This window comes from Felis catus, chromosome B3, assembly GCF_018350175.1.
Source record: "Felis catus isolate Fca126 chromosome B3, F.catus_Fca126_mat1.0, whole genome shotgun sequence".
Lineage (NCBI taxonomy): Eukaryota > Metazoa > Chordata > Mammalia > Carnivora > Felidae > Felis > Felis catus.
This window is the reverse complement of record NC_058373.1, coordinates 5,193,788-5,217,026: the sequence shown is the minus strand read 5'-3', so window position 1 is coordinate 5,217,026 and position 23,239 is coordinate 5,193,788. Positions and strand designations below refer to the sequence as shown.

Below are 23,239 nucleotides of genomic sequence, written 5' to 3'. Positions count from 1 at the left end.
GGTGGGTAGGAAATACGTGTGTGGGTGCGTGGGGTTTGGGGAGAGAGCTATATCCTAATCCTCCATGGGAGAATGTCATCAGATAGAACCTAACACGAGAAGTCCAGAATGAAACAAGCATGAAATAACATGGTTATACCAAAGACATCAGCTAAAAAGGTTGGAAGGAGGGGCGCCTGGGTGGCTCAGTCGGTTAAGCATCCGACTTGGGCTCGGGTCATGATCTTACGGTTCGTGGGTTCGTGGGTTCGAGCCCCGCATCAGGCTCTGTGCTGACAGCTCGGAGCCTGGCGCCTGCTTGGGATTCCGTGTCTCCTTCTCTCTCTGCCCCTCCCCTGCTCACGCTCTGTCTCTGTCTCTCAATAATAAATAAACGTGAAAAAAAAGTTACAGTGGTTGGAAGGAACCATCTCTAGGGAGTAAGAAACGTGGTCAGTCAGGGAGGGGAAGACAACTGTTATTTCCCAACTAGCCCTTTAGAACTATCTGACTTTTTAAACCATGTGCATGGATAACACTAATTTTTAAAAAATCAAAATATTAAGCACACCACAAAGGAAAACATCCAAAACAGGAGGCTCTCTCCTCTACAGTCTCCTTAAAATGTAGTTAAGAGAGTAAGAGTGTTTTTTTTATATCCTATAAAATGATCTTGAAAATTAAAGGCAATGCAATAACATAAACAGAACCATTAAAAAAACAATTATGAAATACCCTCTCTCCCTCTCCCCAAAGGGATGACTCATGTAAGAGTGAGTAGTAACTGGTTCTGTTAACCCCTCCTTGCTCAACATGACTCACTTATGGTGAGGTGGGCAGTAAATGATGTCACAATGTATCCAGGGAGTGAGCCATAGGTTGAAAATATAGTCATTGGTGATTATGGTAAGAACTTCCCTGAGAGCTTAGAATAAAAACAAAGTAAAATAAATACATACATACATACATACATACATACATACATACGTACATACAAACAAAGCCAACAAGTCAACATATGACATTTTGGCATCTAAACTCTCGTAACAGACTTGTGACTTCAAAATGTGCCTTTCTAAATTTTTTTTTAACATTTATTCATTTTTGAGAGACAGAGTGTGAGTGGGGGAGGGGCAGAGAGAGAGAGACGCAGAATCCGAAGCGGGCTCCAGGCTCCGAGCTGTCCGCACAGAGCCCAATACGGGGCTTGAAATCACGAACAGTGAGATCGTGACCTGAGCTGGAGTCGGACACCCGACTGACTGAGCCACCCAGGCGCCCCTAAATGTGCCTCCTTCGAGACAGATTTCTTTGGGGCCTTTTACAGAGATCTCATCTTTACTATATACCTGTTACTTCATGAACAATAAAAGTACTAATTCTCCAATCTGTAGGTGTAATTAGGGAAGAGGTCTAATCCAGTATCAAAGCTCCAGGAAGGTATTAAATGTCTTCTTTGGCTTTCCTCTGTGGCTTAAAATACCTACAGCATCAGTTACTGGTCATTTTTCATACCAATTTTAAAACCCCAACCTGGGAGAGCCTGGATGGCTCAGTTGGTTAAGCATCCAGCTTCAGCTGCTCAGGTCATGATCTCACGGTTTGTGAGTTCGAGCCCCATGTCGGGCTCTGTGCTGACACAGCTCAGAGCCTGGAGCCCGCTTCAGATTCTGTGTCTCCCTCTCTCTCTGCCCCTCCCCTGCTCGTGTTCGGTCTTTCTCAAAAAAAAAAAAAAAAAAAAAAAAAAGAATAAATGTTAAAAAAAATTAAAAACAAAACAAAACAAAAGACACTCAGATCTGTGGAACAGAACAGAGAACCCAGAAATGGACCCACAAACATATGGCCAACTAATCTTTGACAAAGCAGGAAAGAATATCCAACGGAATAAAGCCAGTCTCTTCAGCAAGTGGTGCTGGGCAAACTGGACAGCAACATGAAGAAAACTGAACCTGGACCACTTTCTTACACCAGACACAAAATAAACTCAAAATGGATGAAAGACCTAAACGTAAGACGGGAAGCCATCAAAATCCTCGAGGAGAAAGCAGGAAAAAACCTCTTTGATCTTGGCCGCAGCAACTTCTTACTCAACATGTCTCCGGAGGCCAGGGAAACAAAAGCAAAAATGAACTACTGGGACCTCATCAAAATAAAAAGCTTCTGCACAGCGAAGGAAACAATCAGCAAAACTAAAAGGCAACCGACGGAATGGGAGAAGATATTTGCAAATGACATATCAGATAAAGGGTTAGTACCCAAAATCTACAAAGAACTTATCAAACTGAACACCCAAAAAACAAATAATCCAGTGAAGAAATGGGCAAAAGACAAGAATAGACACTTCTCCAAAGAAGACATCCAGATGGTCAATCGACACATGAAAAAATGCTCAACATGATTCATCATCAGGGAAATACAAATCAAAACCACAATGAGATACCACCTCACACCTGTCAGAATGGCTCACATGAACAACTCAGGCAACAACAGATGTTGGGGAGGATGCGGAGAAAGAGGATCCCTTTTGCACTGCTGGTGGGAATTCGGGCTGGTGCAGCCACTCTGGAAAACAGTATGGAGGTTCCGCAAAAAATTAAAAATAGAACTACCCTACGACCCAGCAATTGTACCACTAGGCATTTATCCAAGGGATACAGGTGTGCTGTTTCAAAGGGGTACAGACACCCCCGTGTTTATAGCAGCACTATCAACAATAGCCAAAGTATGGAAAGAGCCCAAATGTCCATCGATGGATGAATGGCTAAAGAAGATGTGGTGTGTGTACGTATATACATACATATATATACATACACACACACATACATACACAGTGGAGTATTACTCAGCAATCGAAAAGAATGAAATCTTGCCATTTGCAACTACGTGGATGGAACTGGAGGGTATTACGCTAAGTGAAATTAGTCAGAGAAAGACAAATATCATAGGACTTCACCCATACGAGGACTTTAAGAGACAAGACAGATGAACATAAGGGAGGGGAAACAAAAATAATATAAAAACAGGGAGGGGGACAAAACAGAAGAGACTCATAAATCTGGAGAACAAACTGAGGGTTACGGGAGGGGTTGTGGGAGGGGGGATGGGCTAAATGGTTAAGGGGCACCAAGGAATCTACTCCTGAAGTCACTGTTGTACTACATGCTAACTTGGATGCAAATTTAAAAAATAATAATAAAATAAAATAGAGAAAGAGAGAAAGAGAGAGAAAGAGAGAAAGAGAGAAAGAAAGAAAGAAAGAAAGAAAGAGAAAGAAAGAAAGAAAGAAAGAAAGAAAGAAAGAAAGAAAGAAAGAAAGAAAGAAAGAAAGAAAAAGAAAGAAAGAAAGAAAGAAAGAAAGAAAAAGAAAGAAAGAAAGAAAGAAAAAGAAAAAAAAAAATTAAAAACGACAAAACAAAAAAACCCCAACCTGGTCTCCCCGACCCATCCTAGACACATCTGCATTGGGTTCTCTACGCCCAAACCCCAGCTCTCTCCCCAGACCCCAGCTTTTGTGAGTTAGTGCCTGCGATCTGTGCGTTTGGAAACCGTGATCCTCACAACAAATGTGCCATTAGGGAGTGATTAGCGCTGAGCTATTCCCACTCTGCTCTCTCCCGCCTCCCGTGCAAGAGGGCCGACTGCATTTGAGACCTGGGGGTCTACGCCCGGGAGGGTGGGCCGACTCCAGGCCCTGCGTGCCTCAGCGTGCGGGCCGAGAGTCTGTTCTCACCTGGGCGGCGGGATAGGGGTTCAGCGGGCTGGTGGCCGACAGCTGTCTGCTGAAACCCTGATGCGCTTCGGGGCCGGGGGACAGCGTGAGGGGGCTGACCGGGGGCTGCCGCCGCCGAGAGGGGCCGCTCAGGGCCGTGGTGGAGAGAGACGGGTTGCTGAGGGAAAAGAGCCGGAGGGAGGGGTGAAGGGCAGAGGCGCTGGGCGCGGGTGTCTGTGGGTGGCTGTTCGGGGAGGACGAAAGTGCAGTCTTGCTGAGCGTGGCCTGGATGGAGGGGTTGCTCCGAGAGCTCTGGAGGCCTACGGGACAACAGAGTCACACGTCACTTGCCACAATCTTTCGTGTCCCTGAGGTGAAAGAAAGCTTCACTGCCTACTCTCCGTATTCGATGCCGGTTCTGCCCGTGGGGAGCTCCTGGCGGCTCCCCTAAGCGCACTGGTGGCCGACGTGCCCGTGGTGGGGAAAGGATGCACTCGGACTGAGAGCTGGTGGCCGCAGGGTGACAGTGAGTCGTACTCCCGGGGAAGCGTGGAAACGGCCGCTGGGCGGGCTGGACAGAGGCCAGGGGTGTGTGTGCTCAGCCACAACCAGGCCAAAAGACCCCAGGGCTGCGCACACATTCTGTTTAGAGCCCCCGGACGCGCTGTCCCAGGCACCTGCCCGGATCCTGCGCTGCCTTCAGAGAGCATCCCTTCACTGAGAGTCATGGCTCTGGGGCGCTGCCTTGGCGGGGACCCTGTCCATACCCTGGACACCCCAGAGGATCACAGGAAGGGACCCCCTCCCGTGTCTCCTGCTTTCTCTTTGCTTTTCTGGCTCCCCGGAAATCTTTAAGGGCAGTCTATTCCAATTCAAGGAAAATGAAGTTTTCGCCGGTTCTTTGGGTCATTTGGGGGGAAGGGTAGTGAATTTTAGCACGAGCAAGAGAGTTTGGGAAAAGGCATTTCCACGGCACAGGCTTCTGGGGCATAAGTTCTATGAGGCCGGGCCTGGCACAGAGTTTTCTGGCTCCGTGACTTAACAATGCCACCACGCATCTCAAATGGGAATGCCGTGTTTCAAAGTTCAGTCCATCATTCTGGTATTGGCAGGTGGGGTGAGCAGAACTGTGTGTTCTTTTATGTTCATAAAAAAAAAATCGGTGTTAGATGAAAGTTACTATAATTCAGCAATGACAAAGCATTCTTTGCTGGAAAATGCTTTTTTTTTTTTTTTTTTTTTTTTTAATAGAGGCACCTGGGTGGCTCAGTTGGTTAAGTGTCTGACTCTTGGTTTCAGCTCAGGTCATGATCTCACGGCTCGTGAGTTCGAGCCCTGTATCTGGGCTCTGCCCTGACAGCTTGGAGCCTGCTTGGGATTCTCTCTCTCCCCCCCTCTCTCTGGCCCTCCCCCATGCTCTCTCTGAAAATAAATAAACTTTAAAAAAAATAGGGAAGGGGCGCCTGGGTGGCTCGGTTGGTTGGGTGTCTGACTTTGGCTCAAGTCATGGTCTCGCAGTCTGTGAGTTCAAGCCCTACGTTGGGCTCTGTGCTGACAGCTTAGAGCCTGCAGCCTGCTTCAGATTCTGTCTCCCTCTCTCTCTGCCTCTCCCCTGCTCACACTCTGTCTCTCTCTCTCAAGAATAAAATAAACACATAGAAAAAAGTTTTTAAATAGGGAAGACGTCTCTGATAAACCCTCCGTAGCTGTTGCACAGTGCAAGTCTCCATGGAAAGACCAGAGATCCAGCTGGCTCAAGAATCAGGGCTAAAGGTGTGAACTGAGGTTAAAAAACAAATCCACTCATTCAGAGGGAAAGCGCAAAGATGTTTAAAAAAACGCGTACAGCCTTGTATGCACGCATTTTAAGGAGTACCTAGAAATTATATAAATACTTGATATCGGGTCTGACCATGTTCTGGACAAAATAATACTTTTTTGAGGAAAACAGAGGATGGTGGTGAACACGGGACTTGCAGCTGAAGCAGAGTGCCAAGGGCTGCCCTGGCTGCCCCAAGACCCCACAGAGCTGAGTGCTGATGCTGCTTTGTTTAGGTGACCTTGGATGCCCTTGTACCTCCAGAATTCAGCAAGCACATGAAAGTAGAGCAGCAACATAATGAAATGATCTAAGTAAGTAAATAAAGGTAATAATCTCTGAAATCAACTCTAAAATTCTGTGGTGCAATGGCTGCACTGCTACGAGCATTAGAGAAGCTTCCAGCTGCCCAAGCTAAAGGGGACTTCTCTCCTGTGAGTGGTGAATTCTGACCTGCGTGAACCAGCAGGCCCTTTCCCACCGGTGGACCGTCACTGGGGAGCCCTTCCAGAGGGAACGGTCCACACCACAGTCACTGGGGAGCCCTTCCAGAGGGTGAACGGTCCACACCACAGTTCTTGGGAACCCTTACAGCGAGAGGGGTGGACCGCGCCACTGGGAGTACGGGGTCAATACCTGCCTCAGGCATGGACAAGAGCGTCTGTGGAGGTTCAAGTAAATTCAGTCGTGTTCCAACATAGGATCTGAGCTGCGGGCCCTCAAACTTGTACAGTGACCCAAGTCTCATTATGGCAACATTTTTTTTAATCCCTTTTTTTAAGAATTTATTTATTTTGGGAGAGACAGACAGAAAGCGGGGGAGGGGCACAGACAGAGGGGGACAGAGGATCTGAAGCGGGCTCTGCGCTGACAGCAGGGAGCCCGACGTGGGGCTCGAACTCACGAACTGTGAGATCATGACCTGAGCCGGAGTCAGAGGCTCAATCGACTGAACCACTGAGGCGCCCCCCGCCCCCCGCCCGCCCGCCATGGCAACATTTTAATATAGCCATATGCTGCATCTTTAGGCACCTCTGATTTGGACCAATAATTTGAACCAATAATTTTAAACTGTGGTAGATTTCTATTTAATATATTTATCTATTTAGTGTAAAATATTTTTATCGTATCCCTTACAAATTTTCTAAAATTCGTAATATTCTCTGCGGCACCTGGGTGGAGCGTCCGACTTTGGCTCAGGTCATGATCTCACGGTTCACGAGTTCAAGCCCCGTGTGGGGCTCTCTGTTGTCAGCAGAGGCCACTTGAGTTCTCTGTTCCCCACTCTCTCTGCCCCTTTCCAGCTCACGCTCTCACTCTCAAAAATAAACATTAAAATAATAATAATAATAAATAAAATAAAATTCAAAGTATTCTCTTTTGAAATCCCATGGGAAATTAGAGGGATCTAGAGAGAGAGCCGTAATTATAAACCACCAGCATACGTTGATTAAGAGTCACAGGGGCGCCTGGGTGGCGCAGTCGGTTAAGCGTCCGACTTCAGCCAGGTCACGATCTCGTGGTCCGGGAGTTCCAGCCCCGCGTCAGGCTCTGGGCTGATGGCTCGGAGCCTGGAGCCTGTTTCCGATTCTGTGTCTCCCTCTCTCTCTGCCCCTCCCCCGTTCATGCTCTGTCTCTCTCTGTCCCAAAAATAAATAAAAACGTTGAAAAAAAGAAAAAAAAAATTTAAAGAGCCACAGACATTGTTCAGTGAACACAGAAAGGAAAGGACTTGTTTTCCTGGACTCTCCCATCCTACTCTCCCAGTCCCAGGACACCCGGGCTGGTGAGGACAATAGAGGACAAGGTTTAGTCCAGTGTGCTAGGGCCCATTCGACCCGGCAGAAACAGACCACCCAAGGGAAACGTCGGCAGGGGTCGAGAGCTACCAGAACCGATAACGTAACTATCTCTAAGTCGGATGCAGTCATTCTCATTGAACGACTAATAGGCCGCCTGGCTGGGGGCCACCTGTGATTCAGCCACTTGGGCACCTACACGGGTGCGGCCCTTAGTGAGTGGACGGCACTTACCGGAAGAGCTTCTTATGCCCAGGTGAGTCATGGCGGCTGGCAGGTTGCCCACACTGTTCCCCACACTCATACTACCAAAGATGTGGTCACTGGTGTCCAGTGAGGCCGGCAGGGGCGCGGAATAGTGGAGGTTGGTTAGGTCTGGCAGCGACCCCCCGGTATTCAGGGTCCCCAGGAAGGGGGAGAGGCCTATGTTTTGGCCGTTGTGTGGAAAAGCACTGGGAAAAAAAAATAGAGAGAGGAAGAGAAAGAGAGAGAGAGAGAGAGATTACTTTCTAAAGTGCATTTGGCTGCTGGGGAACAGAACATGCTTGTTGAATAAAGGCAGCGGGTATCAAACACCCAAGCCCCGGCGTCGTGGGCTTTAACTCTCCCTCGTTCTGAGAACTTTTATGGAGTTCTTTTTGCTAGATTTTAGAAGTATCTTTCCCACCAAAAAAAAAAAAAAAAAAGACAAGAAAACAAACAAACGAAAAGAACACTGGCATCAAACAGGTACCTTCTAAGATATATTTTTTCAGTTAGAATCTTCGTAAGTTTTGAAGTGAGAAAGACATGCTGGCATTCGCCTGCTGGTAACGTGCCGGGGGTGGGGGGGGGGGGGGGCACCGCGTGCCAGGCGCTGGGCTGAGGGCGGGCCGTGTGAGGACGAGCCGAGCCAGCGGATCCGCCGTCAGGCTCACCCCTGACGTCTGCAGGCCTGGAGCCAGAGCTCAGATGCAGGCCCACGGACCGTGCGTCTAAACTCCTAAAAGTTATGAATCAAGTGAACGAACTCTTACACTGTCCCGGAAAATGACACCTTCTTGATAGTCTGGAAAGCCAGATCCAAGCTGAGAATCGCCCGGTTCCCTGAAGTTCCACACGGGGACACACGGGGGGTGTCGTCCTCCGTCCACCGCAGCCCGCTCCTCACCGCGGGCCACCCGTGGGGCTATCCCAGCCTGCAGGCCAAGCCCCGGCCACACTCCACATCCCCCCACCCCGCCCCTCAGGCAGGCGGTGTGTCCCCCAGGGGCCCCTTGGGACGCCAGACTCCAGGGGAGTGGGGCCTCTAAAGTGGGGGGCTCCGGGAGGGCCTGCCCAGCCCAGGCCTGAGGGGCACCGCGCTTGGGGTTCACAGGCAGGCGGGAGAGACAGACCGGCAGTAAAGCAAGCGACTGCAGTGTGGAAGGAAGCGTGTGGGGCCTGGGCCGATAAGGGGTTGGGAGGACCGTTAGGGACGCGTGACACTGAGGACACAGAAGCGGGAGCTGTCACTGTCAGGATGGGCGGGGGAAGGAAGCCTTCACCGAGCACAGGGCAGGGTGCTCTCGCTTCAAGGAAGCGGCGGCGTGGCCAGGGAGTGAGAGCAGAGGCCAGGAAGGGGTGGGTAGCAGATGAGGCAGGAGGGGAGTGAAGTGAACAAGGGGTGAGAGGATGTGCTGTTCTGAAGGGTCTGGATCAGGGACTGTGAGAAGTAGGGAGGCCAGCGTAGGCTGGAGAATGCCGCCTCAGAGATGCCACCGTGGTTACAATGTGGAGGACGGCGTGAGGGAGCAGACGCTGAGGCAGGGAGAGCCTGTTAGAAGGCTCCTGTGTGGGAGCGCCTGGGGGGCTCAGTCAGTCGAGCGTCCGACTTCGGCTCAGGTCATGATCTCACGGTTCGTGAGTTCGAGCCCCGCATCGGGCTCTGTGCTGACAGTTCGGAGCCTAGAGCTTCGGATTCCGTGTCACCCTCCCTCTCTGCTCCTCCCCTGCTCGTGCTCTGTCTCTCTGTGTCTCAAAAATAAATGAAAACATTAAAAATTAAAAAAAAAAAAAAAGAAGGCTCCTGTGTGGTCCAAGTCTGACCAGGAGGAGAGCTGTGGGGCTGAAGAGGAGGAGAACAGCTGGAGGAAGGTGCCATTAGCCAGGAGCAGTGGAAGGCAATGTCAACACGTCACCTCCCAGGGACCAGCCACGGGCATTCGGGCCTCAAGAGACTCAGACAAAGCAGCCATATAACACAATTCTGTAGTGCAGTGACAGAGTCTGGTGGCATAAGGTGTGGAGGGGATGACCAGCAGGCGGGGGGGGGGGGGGACTCCCCGGGGGGCTCCTGGGCTGAGTTCGAAGGCCCAGGAATTCAGAGCATCTAGGTGGGAAAACCATTTCAGGCAGAGTTCACAGCCTGGGCAAAGCAGGGAAGCGTGAAACCACACAGTGTGCCCAAGGAATTTAGATACCGCAGGAAATACAGCAGGAAGGTCAAGTTCAGGAGAGGCGGTGGCGATAGGAGGCGGGACCGGATAGGTAGGCAGAGAGCGCACAAGGCTCAGACAGACAAGAAGCCAGTGGAAGGCTCGGTGGGGGGGCAGGGGGAGACCTAATCATTCTGAGGACAGTGTGGCTAATACACGGGGGAGGGAGGACGCACAGGGAGCAGAGCCTGGGGGCAGCAAGGTCAGTGGTGGCCGCTGCTGAGTAGTCCCAGGTGACAAAGGGAGAGCATGTGGGAATGGAGAGACATGGATGAAGTCTGGAGACACCTGCAGCAGTCCTCGAGAAGGACTCCGGATTTTCCAGCCCGGGGATGCTGGCCTAGGGACACTGGGGTGCATGAGCACACTGGGGGTAAGGGTAGGTGCTTGGGGGACGATAACAAATTCTGTCTTAGACACGGAGTCCCCACAGTGCAAGAGGATGTGTACTAGGGATGTCTCCTGAGGAACAGCGGCGGCAGAGGCCAGGCCACAGTAGGCTGAGGAATGGACAGGCTGTAAGGAAGACTCAACAGTAAATACTCTTCCAAAAGTGTGGCTAAGAATTCTGGAAATGAGAAGGAAGGAAGGAAGGAAGGAAGGAAGGAAGGAAGGAAGGAAGGAAGGAAGGAAGGGAAGGAAGAGAAGGAATGGAAGGAACGGAAAGGGAACTCAGGGCTAAGGAAGGGCTTTTTCAGTGTAGCTTCCTTAGTAAGTACATTGAAATGTAGACTGAAAAACCTAGTAGAAGGGCTGGGAAGGGCCAAACACTCAGGAGAGGGAAGGGCAAGCAGGAGGGAGAGGCCTCGGAGAGCCCAGAGGGGACGAGGGCCAGGGCATGGGTCAGGTGATCACCGTGAACAGGAGGGGCACCTATGGCTCTGATCCCACGAGAACACAATGGTGAGGGGAATCGGGCAGGAGGGGAGCTGAGCGTTCCTTCTGGGTGGCCTCCCTTTCTGGGTACAGGTAGGGGGGTTAACTGTGGAGACTTGGAAAGAAATGGGGAAGAAGGAAAGGTGTCCGATGTGACGGACGAGGAGGAAAGGTAATTTTGGTGGTAGAGAAACTGAATGGGAAACCTTGTCTTTCGGGGGGCTGGATGCAGGACACTGGTCGCAGGGTTAAAGGTCAAGGTCTAGGAAAAGGAGCTTGGGAACCCAGAGCTGATCACCCTGAGAGCAGACGGGCTCTCGGGCTGACAGAAGAGAGACCCGTGGGGTGGGGGTGGGGGTGGGGGTGGTGGGGAGGGACTGCAGTGGGAGGAAGGGCGGAAGGCAGGGTCCCGCGGCTCGTAACAGGGATGGGGAAAATCACTGGCCAGTGGGAAGCAGGTCATTGGTGACATTCAAAACACTTGATCTCTGGCTGAGAGAAATACAAGCTGTAACTTTCCAAATACACTTACTCCCGGCCCGAGTTCTCTCCTGAATCTGATATGAGGCATGTGACAGTATCCCTAGTTCAAAACCCTCTGATGATTCCACTCTGACTTCAAGTCCCACGCAAGCTCCGCCAGCCTCCGCATTCCCCAGGCACACGCCTGCCTCGGGGTCTCTGGTCCCCCTTCGGCTCCTCCCAGGTTGGGGTCACACAGCATCTCAGCCAAGAAGGGGCTTGCCGACCTGCCTTTGCCTTCTTCCTCCTGGCGCCTAGCAACACATGACATATTTATCTGCCTAACTGTCCCTGCCCGTCTGTCTCCTCTAGAGCATCGGCTCCTTGAGAAGCAGGGACTTGATGTGCTTTGTTCACTGCTCTACCCCAGCACCTACAATTAGGGGCCAATAAATACTTGAATGACTAAGAGTCACTGAATAGAACCCCGCCTCTAACACAAGAGCAAGAAAACAACACTCTTTATCTGCGAAACGCCAGCTCTAAAGCTCTGGTGGGGGGGGAGGGGAGGCGGCCAACAATTCGCAGCCTCGTTCCGGAACGTGGGCCTTTGGAGTCTTGATCCCTCAGTTGTCTGAGGGGTGAGCCAAAACTGGTTCTTGAAGAAAATCTTAGCCCTTTCCATAAAAACCACATCGCCCCCTATCTGCGGGGACGTCCTGCCCCCCAGGTGTGCTGGTCTTCCGTCCAGGTATGCGTCCTGCCAGGCTTTTTGACTTTTTGAAGAGAAGGTCAATCCTCAGCTCAGCTCGGTGGACTGTTAATTGCACGAGCTTAGGTTTAGCCAAAAAAGAAAAGGGGAGAAAGAAATAAAGTCCGCACTCCGGGGACTCCGTAGGGAGTTCCCTGAATGAACTGCCGTGAAAAACACATAGAAAGCTTTGTTGGGGAAATAACACGCAAGGATGGCCTGAGGTTGATTAACTCCGTCCACAGACTCTGAAATGTGTGCTCGTCCTCAGGTAGATCATGCAAGGGTCCCATTTTCACACCACATTATTTCGAGACCCGGAAAGAGTCGCTGCTTCTCAGCTGATTTTGGCTCGAAGCGGTGGGACAGCCCTGGGGGGCTCTGTGAGGACCCTGCCCCTCGGGTCCCCGGGGCTCCGTCGGTGTGCACCCTGTACCCCATCTCGCGGGCCAGTTCGAGGGGCGCCTGTTGACGTGGGGGCTTCATTATCCCTCCCAGCTCCCCGCTCGTCCGCAGGCCCGATCTCCTCATGAACTTCCTGCATTAATGTTGGTACCATACCTATTTTTGAGAGCTGTCTCAAATCTTTTAGGGAGTAAAGCTGTACGCCCCTAAACGCACCAGCGAATCAGTGGTTTCAAAAACACTCTTTTCGTAGTTGCAAATTTCTCCTACGTGTTCATCTTCCGCTTAGTTTTTTAAATCGCGGTAAAATGTACCTCACGTGAAACGCATCACTCGTAATCGTGTATTTCAGTGGCACGAAGGGTGCTCAGGGACCCACTCTCAATCGCCTTCTGCGCAAGGAAGCCCCCAGGCTGACGGACGCTGTCGCCCTCCCTGGCCACCGTCCCCGATGCCACGGGCCTTCGGCTTCTGCTTCTACAGCGGAGCCGGGTACTGACCAACGCTCGGCTGTGTTACTCTCGTGCGCATCTAGGGTGGTTTTACTTGTTACTGCAGTTACGCAACTTGATGACTTTAAACAAATGAAACGTGAGTACCACAGGGAGCTGCTGTTCCTAAAAAAAAAAATTCAGTGGACTTTCCATTTACACACGGTAAGTGAAGTTTCCCAGGGTTTTGTGACAAAGCAATGAGGCTCTCCTTCCGGCAGAACCTACGGTACAGTCTCTGAGCCGTGAACGGGCAGAACGTTACTTACCCGCCGCTTCCAACATCACAGGACCGAGGGCGCCCTGACAGGGACTGAATCTGGGGAGAGACAACAGTAATTGGGGTTTACGCACTGCGAAGTCAGATGCCAGTTTTTTAAAAGAGTCTTTGTCAGTATCCTGGGGCCCCAGTCAGTGCAGGGAGAGCCAGCGCTTTGGGGAGCATCCTCGCACGGCACACGTTTCTGTTCTGACTAGACTTTTCCCGGCACGGGGGGAGGCAGAACATGAGTAAACTTTCTTCCTTTTTTTAAAAAAACAATTTTTTTAATGTTTATTTTTTTTTGAGAGACAGAGCAGGAGCGAGGGAGGGGCAGAGAGAGAGGGAGGCACAGACTCTGAAGCAGGCTCCAGGCTCCGAGCTGGCAGCACAGAGCCCCAGGCGGGGCTCAAACTCACCAACCAAACCATCGTGAGATCATGACCTGAGATCAAGTCGGATGCTTAACCCACTGAGCCACCCAGGCGCCCCACATCCAAGTTTCTTGATTTTTGACTTGTTAATTTATCTTCTAGAGGAGTATTATTTCCTTCAAAAAGGCCAATGTTGGGGCACCTGAGTGGCGCAGTTGCTTAAGCGTCCGACTTTGGCTCAGGTCATGATCTTGCAGTCTGCGGGTTCGAGCCCTGCGTCGGGCTCTGTGCTGACAGCTCAGACCCTGGAGCCTGCTTCAGAGTCTGTGTCTCCCTCTCTCTCTGCCCCTCCCCCTCCCCGACTCATGCTCTATCGCTCTCAAAAATAAATAATTTTTTTTTTAAACCCGATGTTTTCTATAGAGAGCTTTTAAATAAACATTACTTTTCCAACTGGCCTCACAAGAAAAGAAGAAAGAAAACAAAACAGGGTGAAGAAGGAGGAAATTAATGTCAGAAGAAAATACATATTTTAACTAGAGTAGAAGCTTGGGGAGAGGGGGCAGGGATTTTTATTTGTTCATTGTAGCATCTATCCCGGCAGCTAGGATGCCTGGCAGTAGGGGCTTGATAAACAGATGTTGGGGGAAAAAAACCCGAATGTACCGTTGACTCACTCTTGTCCCAGAAACGATCTACAGAGTGCTGCATGGCCACAAGAACCATGGTGAGGACGGCTCTCCAGAGAGAGCAGTGCCCGGGGCTCAGGGAAGAGTGGGTACCGCCACCCCTCCACTGGAGAAGCCACGCGTGTCCTCTGAAAAAAGGCTCCAAACCCGCCTGTGCCTCCCACAGCCACAAAGACAGTGCGGCTGCTTCTCCTATGTTTAAGTATGTGAATTTTAAATTCCATCCAAAAAAAGGTGAAACATCACATACATCTTGCTTTTACCAAAAAAAAAAAAAAAAAGCCCTTTCTAGCCCACCCTTAATGCTAACGATGACTTCGATACATTTGGCAGAAGAAACTAAAACTGGACCAGGGGACCCTGAACAGGTGGGGAGAGTTAAGTCAGCACAGGCAGTGGTAACCGAGTGTTGCTCGTGGCCAGCACAGACAAACTGTTTCTTTCAAAGGCAACACAGCCTCCCTACGGGAAGAAAGGCCAAGTCAAGTACCCGGGGACGCCCTGCTTCCGCAGTGAGGTTTACGGCGAGCGCCACGGCGGAGGTCAGCTAGCACAGCTGTGCGTGCAAATACTCAGAGGCTCACAGAAATCACAAAACAGAGGACTTGTTCACTGACTCCCCTGAGAACTCAGGTCAAATACCCTGGATTCAAGAAAGGGGGCCGAAGCTGGTGACAGGGAAGAGGTTTGGCTATAAAACAGAAAATGTGCCCATGACTAGCAGCAACGGGGTGTCTGTGCTTTTAGGAACAGGACTGAGGTGGGAAGGACGGATAGGCTTTTCGGAATGAGTACATTCACAGGAAAACCGTAAGCCAGGAGATCACTGTACCAGGTCACCAACACAACTGTAAGTTTCGCTTAAACCATCATCCCCAACGGTTGTCCATCTCTGTCCCCTGACACCTTCTCTTCCTTTTCTCTCAATTCCTCCTATTTTCCCTACTGCAGGACTCCACACCGACGTCGGGCGTGCAAATACCCGGGGACAACACACACGGCTGAGGACGGTCGCTTACCTCCTTGGCCTCCCACAGCTGTTTTGGCAGAGGCTTGGGAACATTTAGCAGATTCTCTTCTTTCAGCGGGCCAGGGAAAGATAGCACTAAAGGCGGGGGGGGGGGGGGGAAAGCATATTCACTGTGTTTAGAAGGTGGCCATCCCACCCTCGGCCAAATTCATCATCTTTGCAAAAAAAGTGATTTTATAGGACACGTTATGTATTGACTCGCCACTGAAGAAGGGGTTTTGCGCGTTGCTGTGGGGCAGCCCTGGGCAGACGTGGATTCAGCCCTGGACTGTAAGGTGCAGCGAGGGGCCGCCCGTGAGAACCAGGGCGTCGGGGGGGCTGCCGTGCAGACAGGGAACAGACAGTGCGGGCCTCTGCAGCCAGGCACCCAGTGGAGCCCTTTGGGGGCACAGGAAAACACATTCCCGAGAGAGGAGATGAGGAAAAAAGGCCCAGAAGCCAGGAAATGGCGGGCAACTACGGAATGGAGATACGCTTCTCAACAGAGCACGGTGTAAGAAAAGAGTGGCAGGAAATAAAGTTCAGAAGGTTGAGGCCGGACTGGGGGAGGGGAGGCCCTGAAAGCCGGGCAAGGACAGCATGGAAGCTGGCGGGGTGAGGAGAGGCCACAGTGGCCCAGGAGGGACGAAATGAGGGCAGTAAAGAGAAGAGGGACCCAGCATGGAAGGTGGCAGGGAGGCTGCTCCCTGGCGGGTGGGGGCGGCAGGTGGACGGGAACTGAGAATCCAGACGGTTTGAAGCAGAGCCACTGAACAGCCAGCTCCACCCCAGGGAGGATGTTAACGTCCTGGGTCTGGCCAGGGGAGACCGGGGGTTGGGGGATCTGATGTCAGGAAGGGGACTCAACCCGAGAGGCACTGGCGACAGCTCAGAGCTACAACTGCTGTTGGGTCTCCGTGGCTACAGGGGGCTCTGGCGTGACTGTCGTGGCCCCACACCAGGACAGTCTGTGCACCCGAGGGTAAGAGGCCCCAGAAAGAAGTCACCTGAAACAGAGACCAAACTTGCAGAATAAATCCTGAGAGTGAGGACACGGCTGCCATTTCGGCTTGGATATTCCAGGGTGAACCACCGTTCCTGGTGGGGGCTGGGGGTGGGGTGGGAGGGTGTCCCTCTTAATCCTGTTATTCGAGCCACTCTCTTTTGAAAAGCTTATTTGGTCAAATTAAGGTTCAGGTTATAAAGATTTAGAGAAAGAAAACGGCGCCTGGTGCTCAGTGAATAAATGAACTGGGTCACGCCCTCCTCCGTCAGTAGGTTGCCAGCTCCAAATGGCTTTATGAAACTCAGTATCTTCTGCAAAATTGGCAATTTCACTTTGCAATCAGTTTGCCTTTCCTCCCATTGTTATTTGCATCTGTTGAATACTTTCTTTTCTTTTTCTTTTTAGATTTTATTATTAAAAAAAGTGGGTTTTTTTTTTTAAGGTTTATTCATTTTTCAGAGACAGGGAGAGACACAGCCTCGAGGTGAGGGGGAAGGGGGAGAGAGAGAGGGGGGGACACAGAATCTGAAGCAGGCTCCAGGCTCTGAGCTGTCAGCACAGAGCCCAACGCGGGGCTTGAACTCACGAACTGTGAGATCATGACCCGAGCCGAAGTCGGACAGTCAGCTGACTGAGCTACCCAGGCGCCTCTCTAGATTTTATTTTTAAGTAATCTCTACCCTGAATGTGGGCCTTAAGTTAAGGCACCAGCCGGGTGCCTTAACTTGCAAAACTTTCTAGATACGAAGAGACAGCTGAGAAACAAAGTGTTTAGACAACTAGTGGTTTCAGTGACTGATTCATTAATATTTTCATGTGGTTACAACTTCTGTGACCTAACTACTACATGGTTCCTCTCTCCTGCCCTTGATCGTGGCTCATGTCAGCATTTGGGGAAGTCCTGGACACAGGACTGTGAAGAGTTCAGAGTGGAAAGGAGGCTACAGATATTGCGGTTAGCATCTCGCTCGGCACCGGTAGGTGAAATCAGTTCATACCTTCCCCGTGTACGTCGTTCTCACCATCACAGAAACCTAGTGGGAGAGGAAGGAAAAAAAAAATTTTTTTTTATGTGGTACTTCCAATTTTATTTAGCCAAGAATCAGTGACTCTTTCTGATTTGAAATAGAATTTTGAAAATAGAAATAGAAAATAGAAATAGAAAATAGAATTTTGAAATAGAAAAAGGTGGTTTTGGTACACGGATGCTCTTCCCAAGGTGCATTAGCATTTACACTAAAATTAAAATAGACAGGATTTACTTAAGTCTAAAGCTGGCTCCTTTCTACTTTCCTTTTCCCTTAAAATTCTCTCCGTCTTAATTTTTTTTAACTGCCTCTATCCTGAAAGAAAGACAATGTACAAAGTCTGAGAACCTCTATTCAAATCACAAAGTAAAGAAATAAAGATCAAAATGTTGCCACGTGTGGGGTGCGGTGGGGGAAGGGCAGGTAAATCCAAAAATCCACATGACTGTTCCACACTTACCACGTGTATCTAGAGGGACAAACTGGAAGTTCCATGTTGTGCCTTGTTTTATATATATATTTTATATATTTTTACATAAATATATAAGTATTGCTTACAAGGGGGTCAAGTTATTTTAAAAAGAAATTTACCTGGAGCCTCAGTCAATTTAAGTAGTGTATGTGACAGCTATTCACAAAGTCTTAAAAAAATTTGACTGGGAATATATTCTGGCTAATCCAGCATTTTTAAGCCATAAAATACAGTGCAGATGACAAAGTACAGTATTTCCCATTGCTCTAAGTGAAAACCCACGAACTATGCCAAGAATGATACGTTACCATGCTCCTTGGAGTAATGAAACACACTGAGTTTTCGGTATAAAATCGGGACAAAGTTTTAAGTGCTAAGTCTTTAAAGAGGCTTACATGCGTAAAGTTTAGTTAAGTTTCTGGAGAAAGCTCAACCTATCAGTTAACCTGATGAGCCTCTGCAGCTTCAAGGAAATGTCTGACGATCATTCATTCAACCTGCATTCATCAAGTTCCTGCACTGGCGAGCGCTAGGCGTGGCCAGATGGTAGGGCAGAGGGGAGAAGTCGGAACAAGGAGGCAAGTTCTCCAAAACAGGTAGAAGACGGCCCATCGTGGTGGGGCCCAAGGCAGGGGGCAACGCTGAGGATCCCCAGGAGCGCTAACAGGTGGCTAAATGAAGCTCACTCATAAAGACAGAACCCCTCTCAGCCCACGCAAACAGAATCTAGGTTAGTGACCCAGGACTTGACTTTGGTGCACGCCAAGAGTTGGGTAAGCCCGTTAAAATGCAGGTTCCTGGGCCTGTCTCGAAGACTGAGGCAGAGGGTGTGAGGATGGGCCCAGGAATCTCGTTTTAAAGATCACCTCTGAGGACCCTCCACAGACAGTCCTCGCCTGCTCTCTTAGGGACTCAGACGAGGCTAGAGCTGGATTAAGCTCCATGTGACATGTCCAAGGAAAGCAAGGTGAGCAGAGAGCACTGGGAAACGAGGTGCAGAGAGACAAAGGGTGTGGCTCTCAATCAGCAGCGTCAGGAGGAGGGGAGAGAAACTTCTGATTCATACTTTGGCTTCCTTGGGGACCCTCATCTTGAGAAAGGGCCGGGAACTTGACCATTCTGACCGGGAAACAGTGACTATCCCATTACAAATAATAAGCTAGGCTTGAATCGGCAATCTGGCGAGCTACGTTGCAACATCTCTTCGTCATCAAGACCCCAGCCACCCTGGGCTCCGTTAGGAAGGCTGACCTCCCCCTCGTACATGAGGAGCTGAGGGCTACCTTGTGAGACGGAGTGGCAAGCAGACATCACCCCTCTGCTATCCCGTTGGTACCACTGAAACAGAAGGAAGCCTTCCTGGAGGAGGAGGCATCTGAGTTAGGCCCATGAAGGATAATGACAAGGATGATGATATTAAGAGCCAACATTACCGTTCATTTACTATGTGCCAGGCTCCCCAGCTCTGTGAGGCACCCTATGCCGTCCTCACAGCGGCCCTATGAGGCGGTCACTATTAGCAGCCCCAAGATCACGCTGCCTGCAAATTCTGGGACTCTGTGTAGGGATTTAGACACTGGGGAGTGAGGGTGAAGGGGATGCCCCAGTGTAAAGACGGGACGAGGAGGGGAAGGAGGGGAGGGTGGGGAAGAGACGGGGAAGAAGGGAAGAGTGGGAAGGAGAGGCAAGGCCAGTGTGTACAGCAGGGGCCAGAATGGCTGGAGCACAAGGTGGGAGGAGTGGCGGGTGAGGATGGACGGAAGGAGCCTGCCAGTTACGGGGGCGTGATGGGGCGATCAGAAGAGACGGGATCACAGCCGGGCTTTGGAGAGAGGGTTCTAGCAGCGGGAGAGCGGGATGGCTGGGAAGGAGAAAGCCCCAAGGCAGGGAGAGCGGGCGGGAAACCAGCAGACCGGTCCAGGCAAGCAGGAAGTGGGCCCGGGCAGCGAGGACAGAAGGAGGTGGCTGTGAGGCTCACTGCAGGACGGAACGGCCCGGACTTGGCTGCGGAACGGTGCGAGGGGTGTGGGAACGGGGGAAATCACGGGCGACAGGCTCGCGGCTTCAGGTAACAGCAAGAACGGGGGTGGCGGTAATGGATGGTAGCGCCAACCCAACACAGAACCAAAATATCCAAGCCTGGATTTTTTATTACTGGATTAAAAAAATGCCCTAGGATACAACTATAAATAAAGCGCTAACGTTAAAAAAGGGAACGCGCTGTGACTGAACATCTGGAAACAGAGGACACTCACCCACATCGGTCCCACAGGGGACGGCAACGACCACGGCTCCATCTGTGTTCCGGGAACCCTCGAGGCCTCGGAGCCACGGAGGGCTGACCTCCCAAATGCAACCCAGACCACGTTCCCTCTGCCCGCTCCCATGCCGGACAAATCTAAACTCCCGGCACCGGCTGTGTTTGCTGAGCAGGGATGTGGCAGGTGCAGCAGGAGGTGGGTCCCTTCAGCCTCCCCGTCCTGGCCCTCTTGCTGTCTGGGTGACACCTTCTGACCCTCTTAAGATCTGGGATGCTTGTGCCCTCCCCTCTCCCTCCTCTACGTACACAAAGGGTCATTAACGGGCTCACTTCCTTCAGGGTTATTTGCATTTGAGACCTTCTCCTTAACTGAGCGGGTCACAGCATCTGCCTGCTGAAAGGCCACCGGAGGTCCAAGCCATGCCTCTTTCCCAGGGGAGGGGCTCAGGGCTGCAGTTCCCAAAGCCGGTACAACTCAGCATCTATCTATAGCTGTGGGTGCACGGAAGATGATTCCCACACACTCTTGGGTCCCGGAAAGGACAGGGACCGCTCCAGCCCCCTCCTCCACGGCAACGTGGGAGCGAGGGAGCGGAGGGCAGTTAGGGGACAGTCCTAGGCTAGGAGACCGAGCCAGGCTCACACGGAGCCCTTCTGCTTGCCGGGCTGTGTGCGTGTGAAATGGCCAAGCGCACCTGCTGCCAGGGAAATGGTCAACGCTTCTCTTCGTAGGTTCTGGATAATTAAGTGAGAAGAGAGAAACTGTAAGAACCTTGTCTGGTTGTGTAAGTTTATTTCTGTCATTCGCATCAACCACTTACTGTTGACGCCTAATTGTCACGCAACTCCATAACCATTATGAAAATTGCGAAGCCATGTATCAGACTAATGGCTTCTTCCTCTGGGGACACAGACTCCCGCTCGTGGATGGATCACAGTTTATTGCTCATGTAGTTACGTAAGAGCAGATGCTCCCTTATCAGCTTGCAAAGCAAACCAACAAAGAAAAACATGGACTGAGGCTACATCATTATGCTCGGGGAAGATTCCCAGGGAAAGAGCACTTATTACTGTGTCTGCTGCAGAGCCTAAATCCTGGGCTTCAATTATAGTTTCCCATCACTTTTTAAACCTTTACTTTATTTGGTTGGTCCTATAATAAGAAATACCTTTTTGCAAAGCTAATTGATATTTTTAAAATCCAAAAGGAAAAGAGAATGAAAAAAACTTTAATGAATTACAGGGGGAAAATACACGAAACTATTTAAAATAGCTCCCACCAACAAACAGAATTCTCCAGAAATAAGCCCCATCCTTGGAGACTTGAAGAATACTTTAAACACGCTGGCTTTCCCATGTAAACACATCCTTATTTGGATGTGTTTCTGAGCTATGCTATTCTTGCAAGGCTGCTGCAGAGAAGCAGGCACACAGCTCGGAGGTTCGAGCTGGGAGGTCAGCCCACCTTCCCTGGCTGTCAGCCACGAGGGCCCAACAATCCTTACCTGCTGATTTGCAAACGAGTGACCACCTTGATTCTCAGGTCAACCCAGAAATTCTGCTCTTTCTTGGTCTGTCTACCACGATCAATGTTTCCATTCTGTTGCCTTTCTGCCCTCCGACCGACCTGGACAATCTCTCCCCCCCCCCCCCCCAGGCTACCTCACTCAGTTAATGGCCTCCTTCACTTACTTTCTTTCCTCTCTGCACCCAGGCCTGAAAGGCTCCTTCCTTAAAATTACCCACGATTTCCTTCTTGTCTCGAGGATTCTGGCCCTTTCTGCGGAAGCATAAACTTTGCAGAGAGGACGACCACACAAATGAAGGAACGGCAGGGGCAGAAATGCAACTCGTTATTCACGGTTCCGGGGCGAAAATCCATCAATCTGGTTCCCTCTCGGTTCAGGGAGACCAGGATCCTGCTGTACTTCCTGGCACCTCCACTGATCACAGCCTCTGCCTTTCTGGGGTTCCTCTCTTTGCTCCCATCAATGCCTCTCCTGAGGCCAAACTACCGCATCTCCCGTGCACCCCACTTCCCTCGGCAGTGAGCACCGGACTCCCGTCCAGTTCCCACGATACCGCCAGCCTGACGCTCACACTCCCATGGGTGGAGACACAGCCTCGTGGCCCAGACCACCTCTCAACCACCCGACACTTGAAACGTAAATGAACGTTTGGGCAAATGCAGCCATCTCTGAACTGCACCAAGGGAGCAAATACAGCAACAATTATTACTAACTTAATCCCATCCCTACCGTGTGCAACGAAGTAAGACCTTGGACATTCTCCTTGGAAGGAACGGAGACTATCTAGGGCTTAAATGGCCTCAAAAATAAAGAAAACCAGAAAAGCTGCTATTATCTTGACCAAGATTTACTTATGCTCCTGTTTTAAGACCAAACACGCGGTCCTAACCGTTTGTGGACAAGAGCCAATCTGCACAGCGAACAGGTAATTCAACACCATTTTTCCTACTAGATTATCAACCGCAGAGGGAAAGGCAGGCTTGGAAAGTGTCTTAGTGAACCCCGCAGGTTGGATGTCAGCACCTAGAGTCCGTTCTAGCCCAGTGCTCCATGCACGCGAGCCACTGTGTAACTTCTCCACAGTTCTCCAACACCGAGGGCTCCCGTGTGCTGGGCACCCTGCTGGAGGTAAGACCATTAAAATGCCGACTTCAGGAAATGCACACTGAGCAGAGAGGGAGAGGCACACCCGTGAGAAAGACAGTCAGGTGACAGGTGCCAAGACAGGCATGTGCAGGGAGGAACTTGGGGTGGAAGGACATGGGTAGCTGTGGGTCGGCGGAGGGAGGAAGATCAAGGACGGCTCCACAGAAATGGCGACAGAGCCAAGGGTGTTGGTCCAGGCAGGCCAGGGTAGGTGAGAGAGGAAGAGACGGAACAGGAAGACACATCAGAGTGGTTCAAGTGCTGGAGGAAGGTGAATGAAGGCCAAATCCCGGAGCTCGTGTCACTCCAAACAGTGAGAAAGCACAGAGGCTGTTAGCAGGGGCCTTTGTGTCTTACCCATGTATGGGGCAGGCCAGGCCGACTGGCCCCCTCCTCCATAGGGGTCCTGGGGCTTGGCGCTCAGGGCACTCGTGTGAAGGGCGGAATCAGAATTGGTCCTAAGGGGAGGAGGAGAGAGTCTGGCTGAAAATCCATTTGTCTTTAGTAAGAAGGCAATATTCTTTGCTGAAAATTACCCACAGGAGAGAAGGCAGGAATGAGGAATTTACAATCATCTGTTAAGATGAGGAGTTGGAACCTACCTGAAGTCCCTCACATCAAACCACAGCTTCTGAGGATCTCCCACGCCCAAAAAGATGGCAGTCTGTGCCTGCACAGTCTTGCGCTTGGAGGCTAATGGCGTAATCGTCTACTCCG

General features: G+C 50.8%; 1 protein-coding gene across 14 annotated transcripts in view; it reads right to left on the bottom strand.

Annotated features, from left to right (window-relative positions):
- Positions 1 to 23,239, bottom strand: part of CRTC3 (CREB regulated transcription coactivator 3) — a 156,198-nt gene that overhangs the window by 65,190 nt on the left and 67,769 nt on the right. For all 14 annotated transcript variants that reach the window (XM_023254890.2, XR_006598817.1, XR_006598819.1 and 11 more), the window contains exons 6-11: positions 22,880 to 22,980; positions 17,086 to 17,121; positions 15,092 to 15,177; positions 13,020 to 13,069; positions 7,544 to 7,761; positions 3,713 to 4,011 (exon numbers count right to left, since the gene is read on the bottom strand). In XM_023254890.2, the coding sequence (XP_023110658.2) occupies positions 3,713 to 4,011; positions 7,544 to 7,761; positions 13,020 to 13,069; positions 15,092 to 15,177; positions 17,086 to 17,121; positions 22,880 to 22,980 (790 nt within the window). The remainder of the gene's footprint in view (positions 1 to 3,712; positions 4,012 to 7,543; positions 7,762 to 13,019; positions 13,070 to 15,091; positions 15,178 to 17,085; positions 17,122 to 22,879; positions 22,981 to 23,239) is intronic.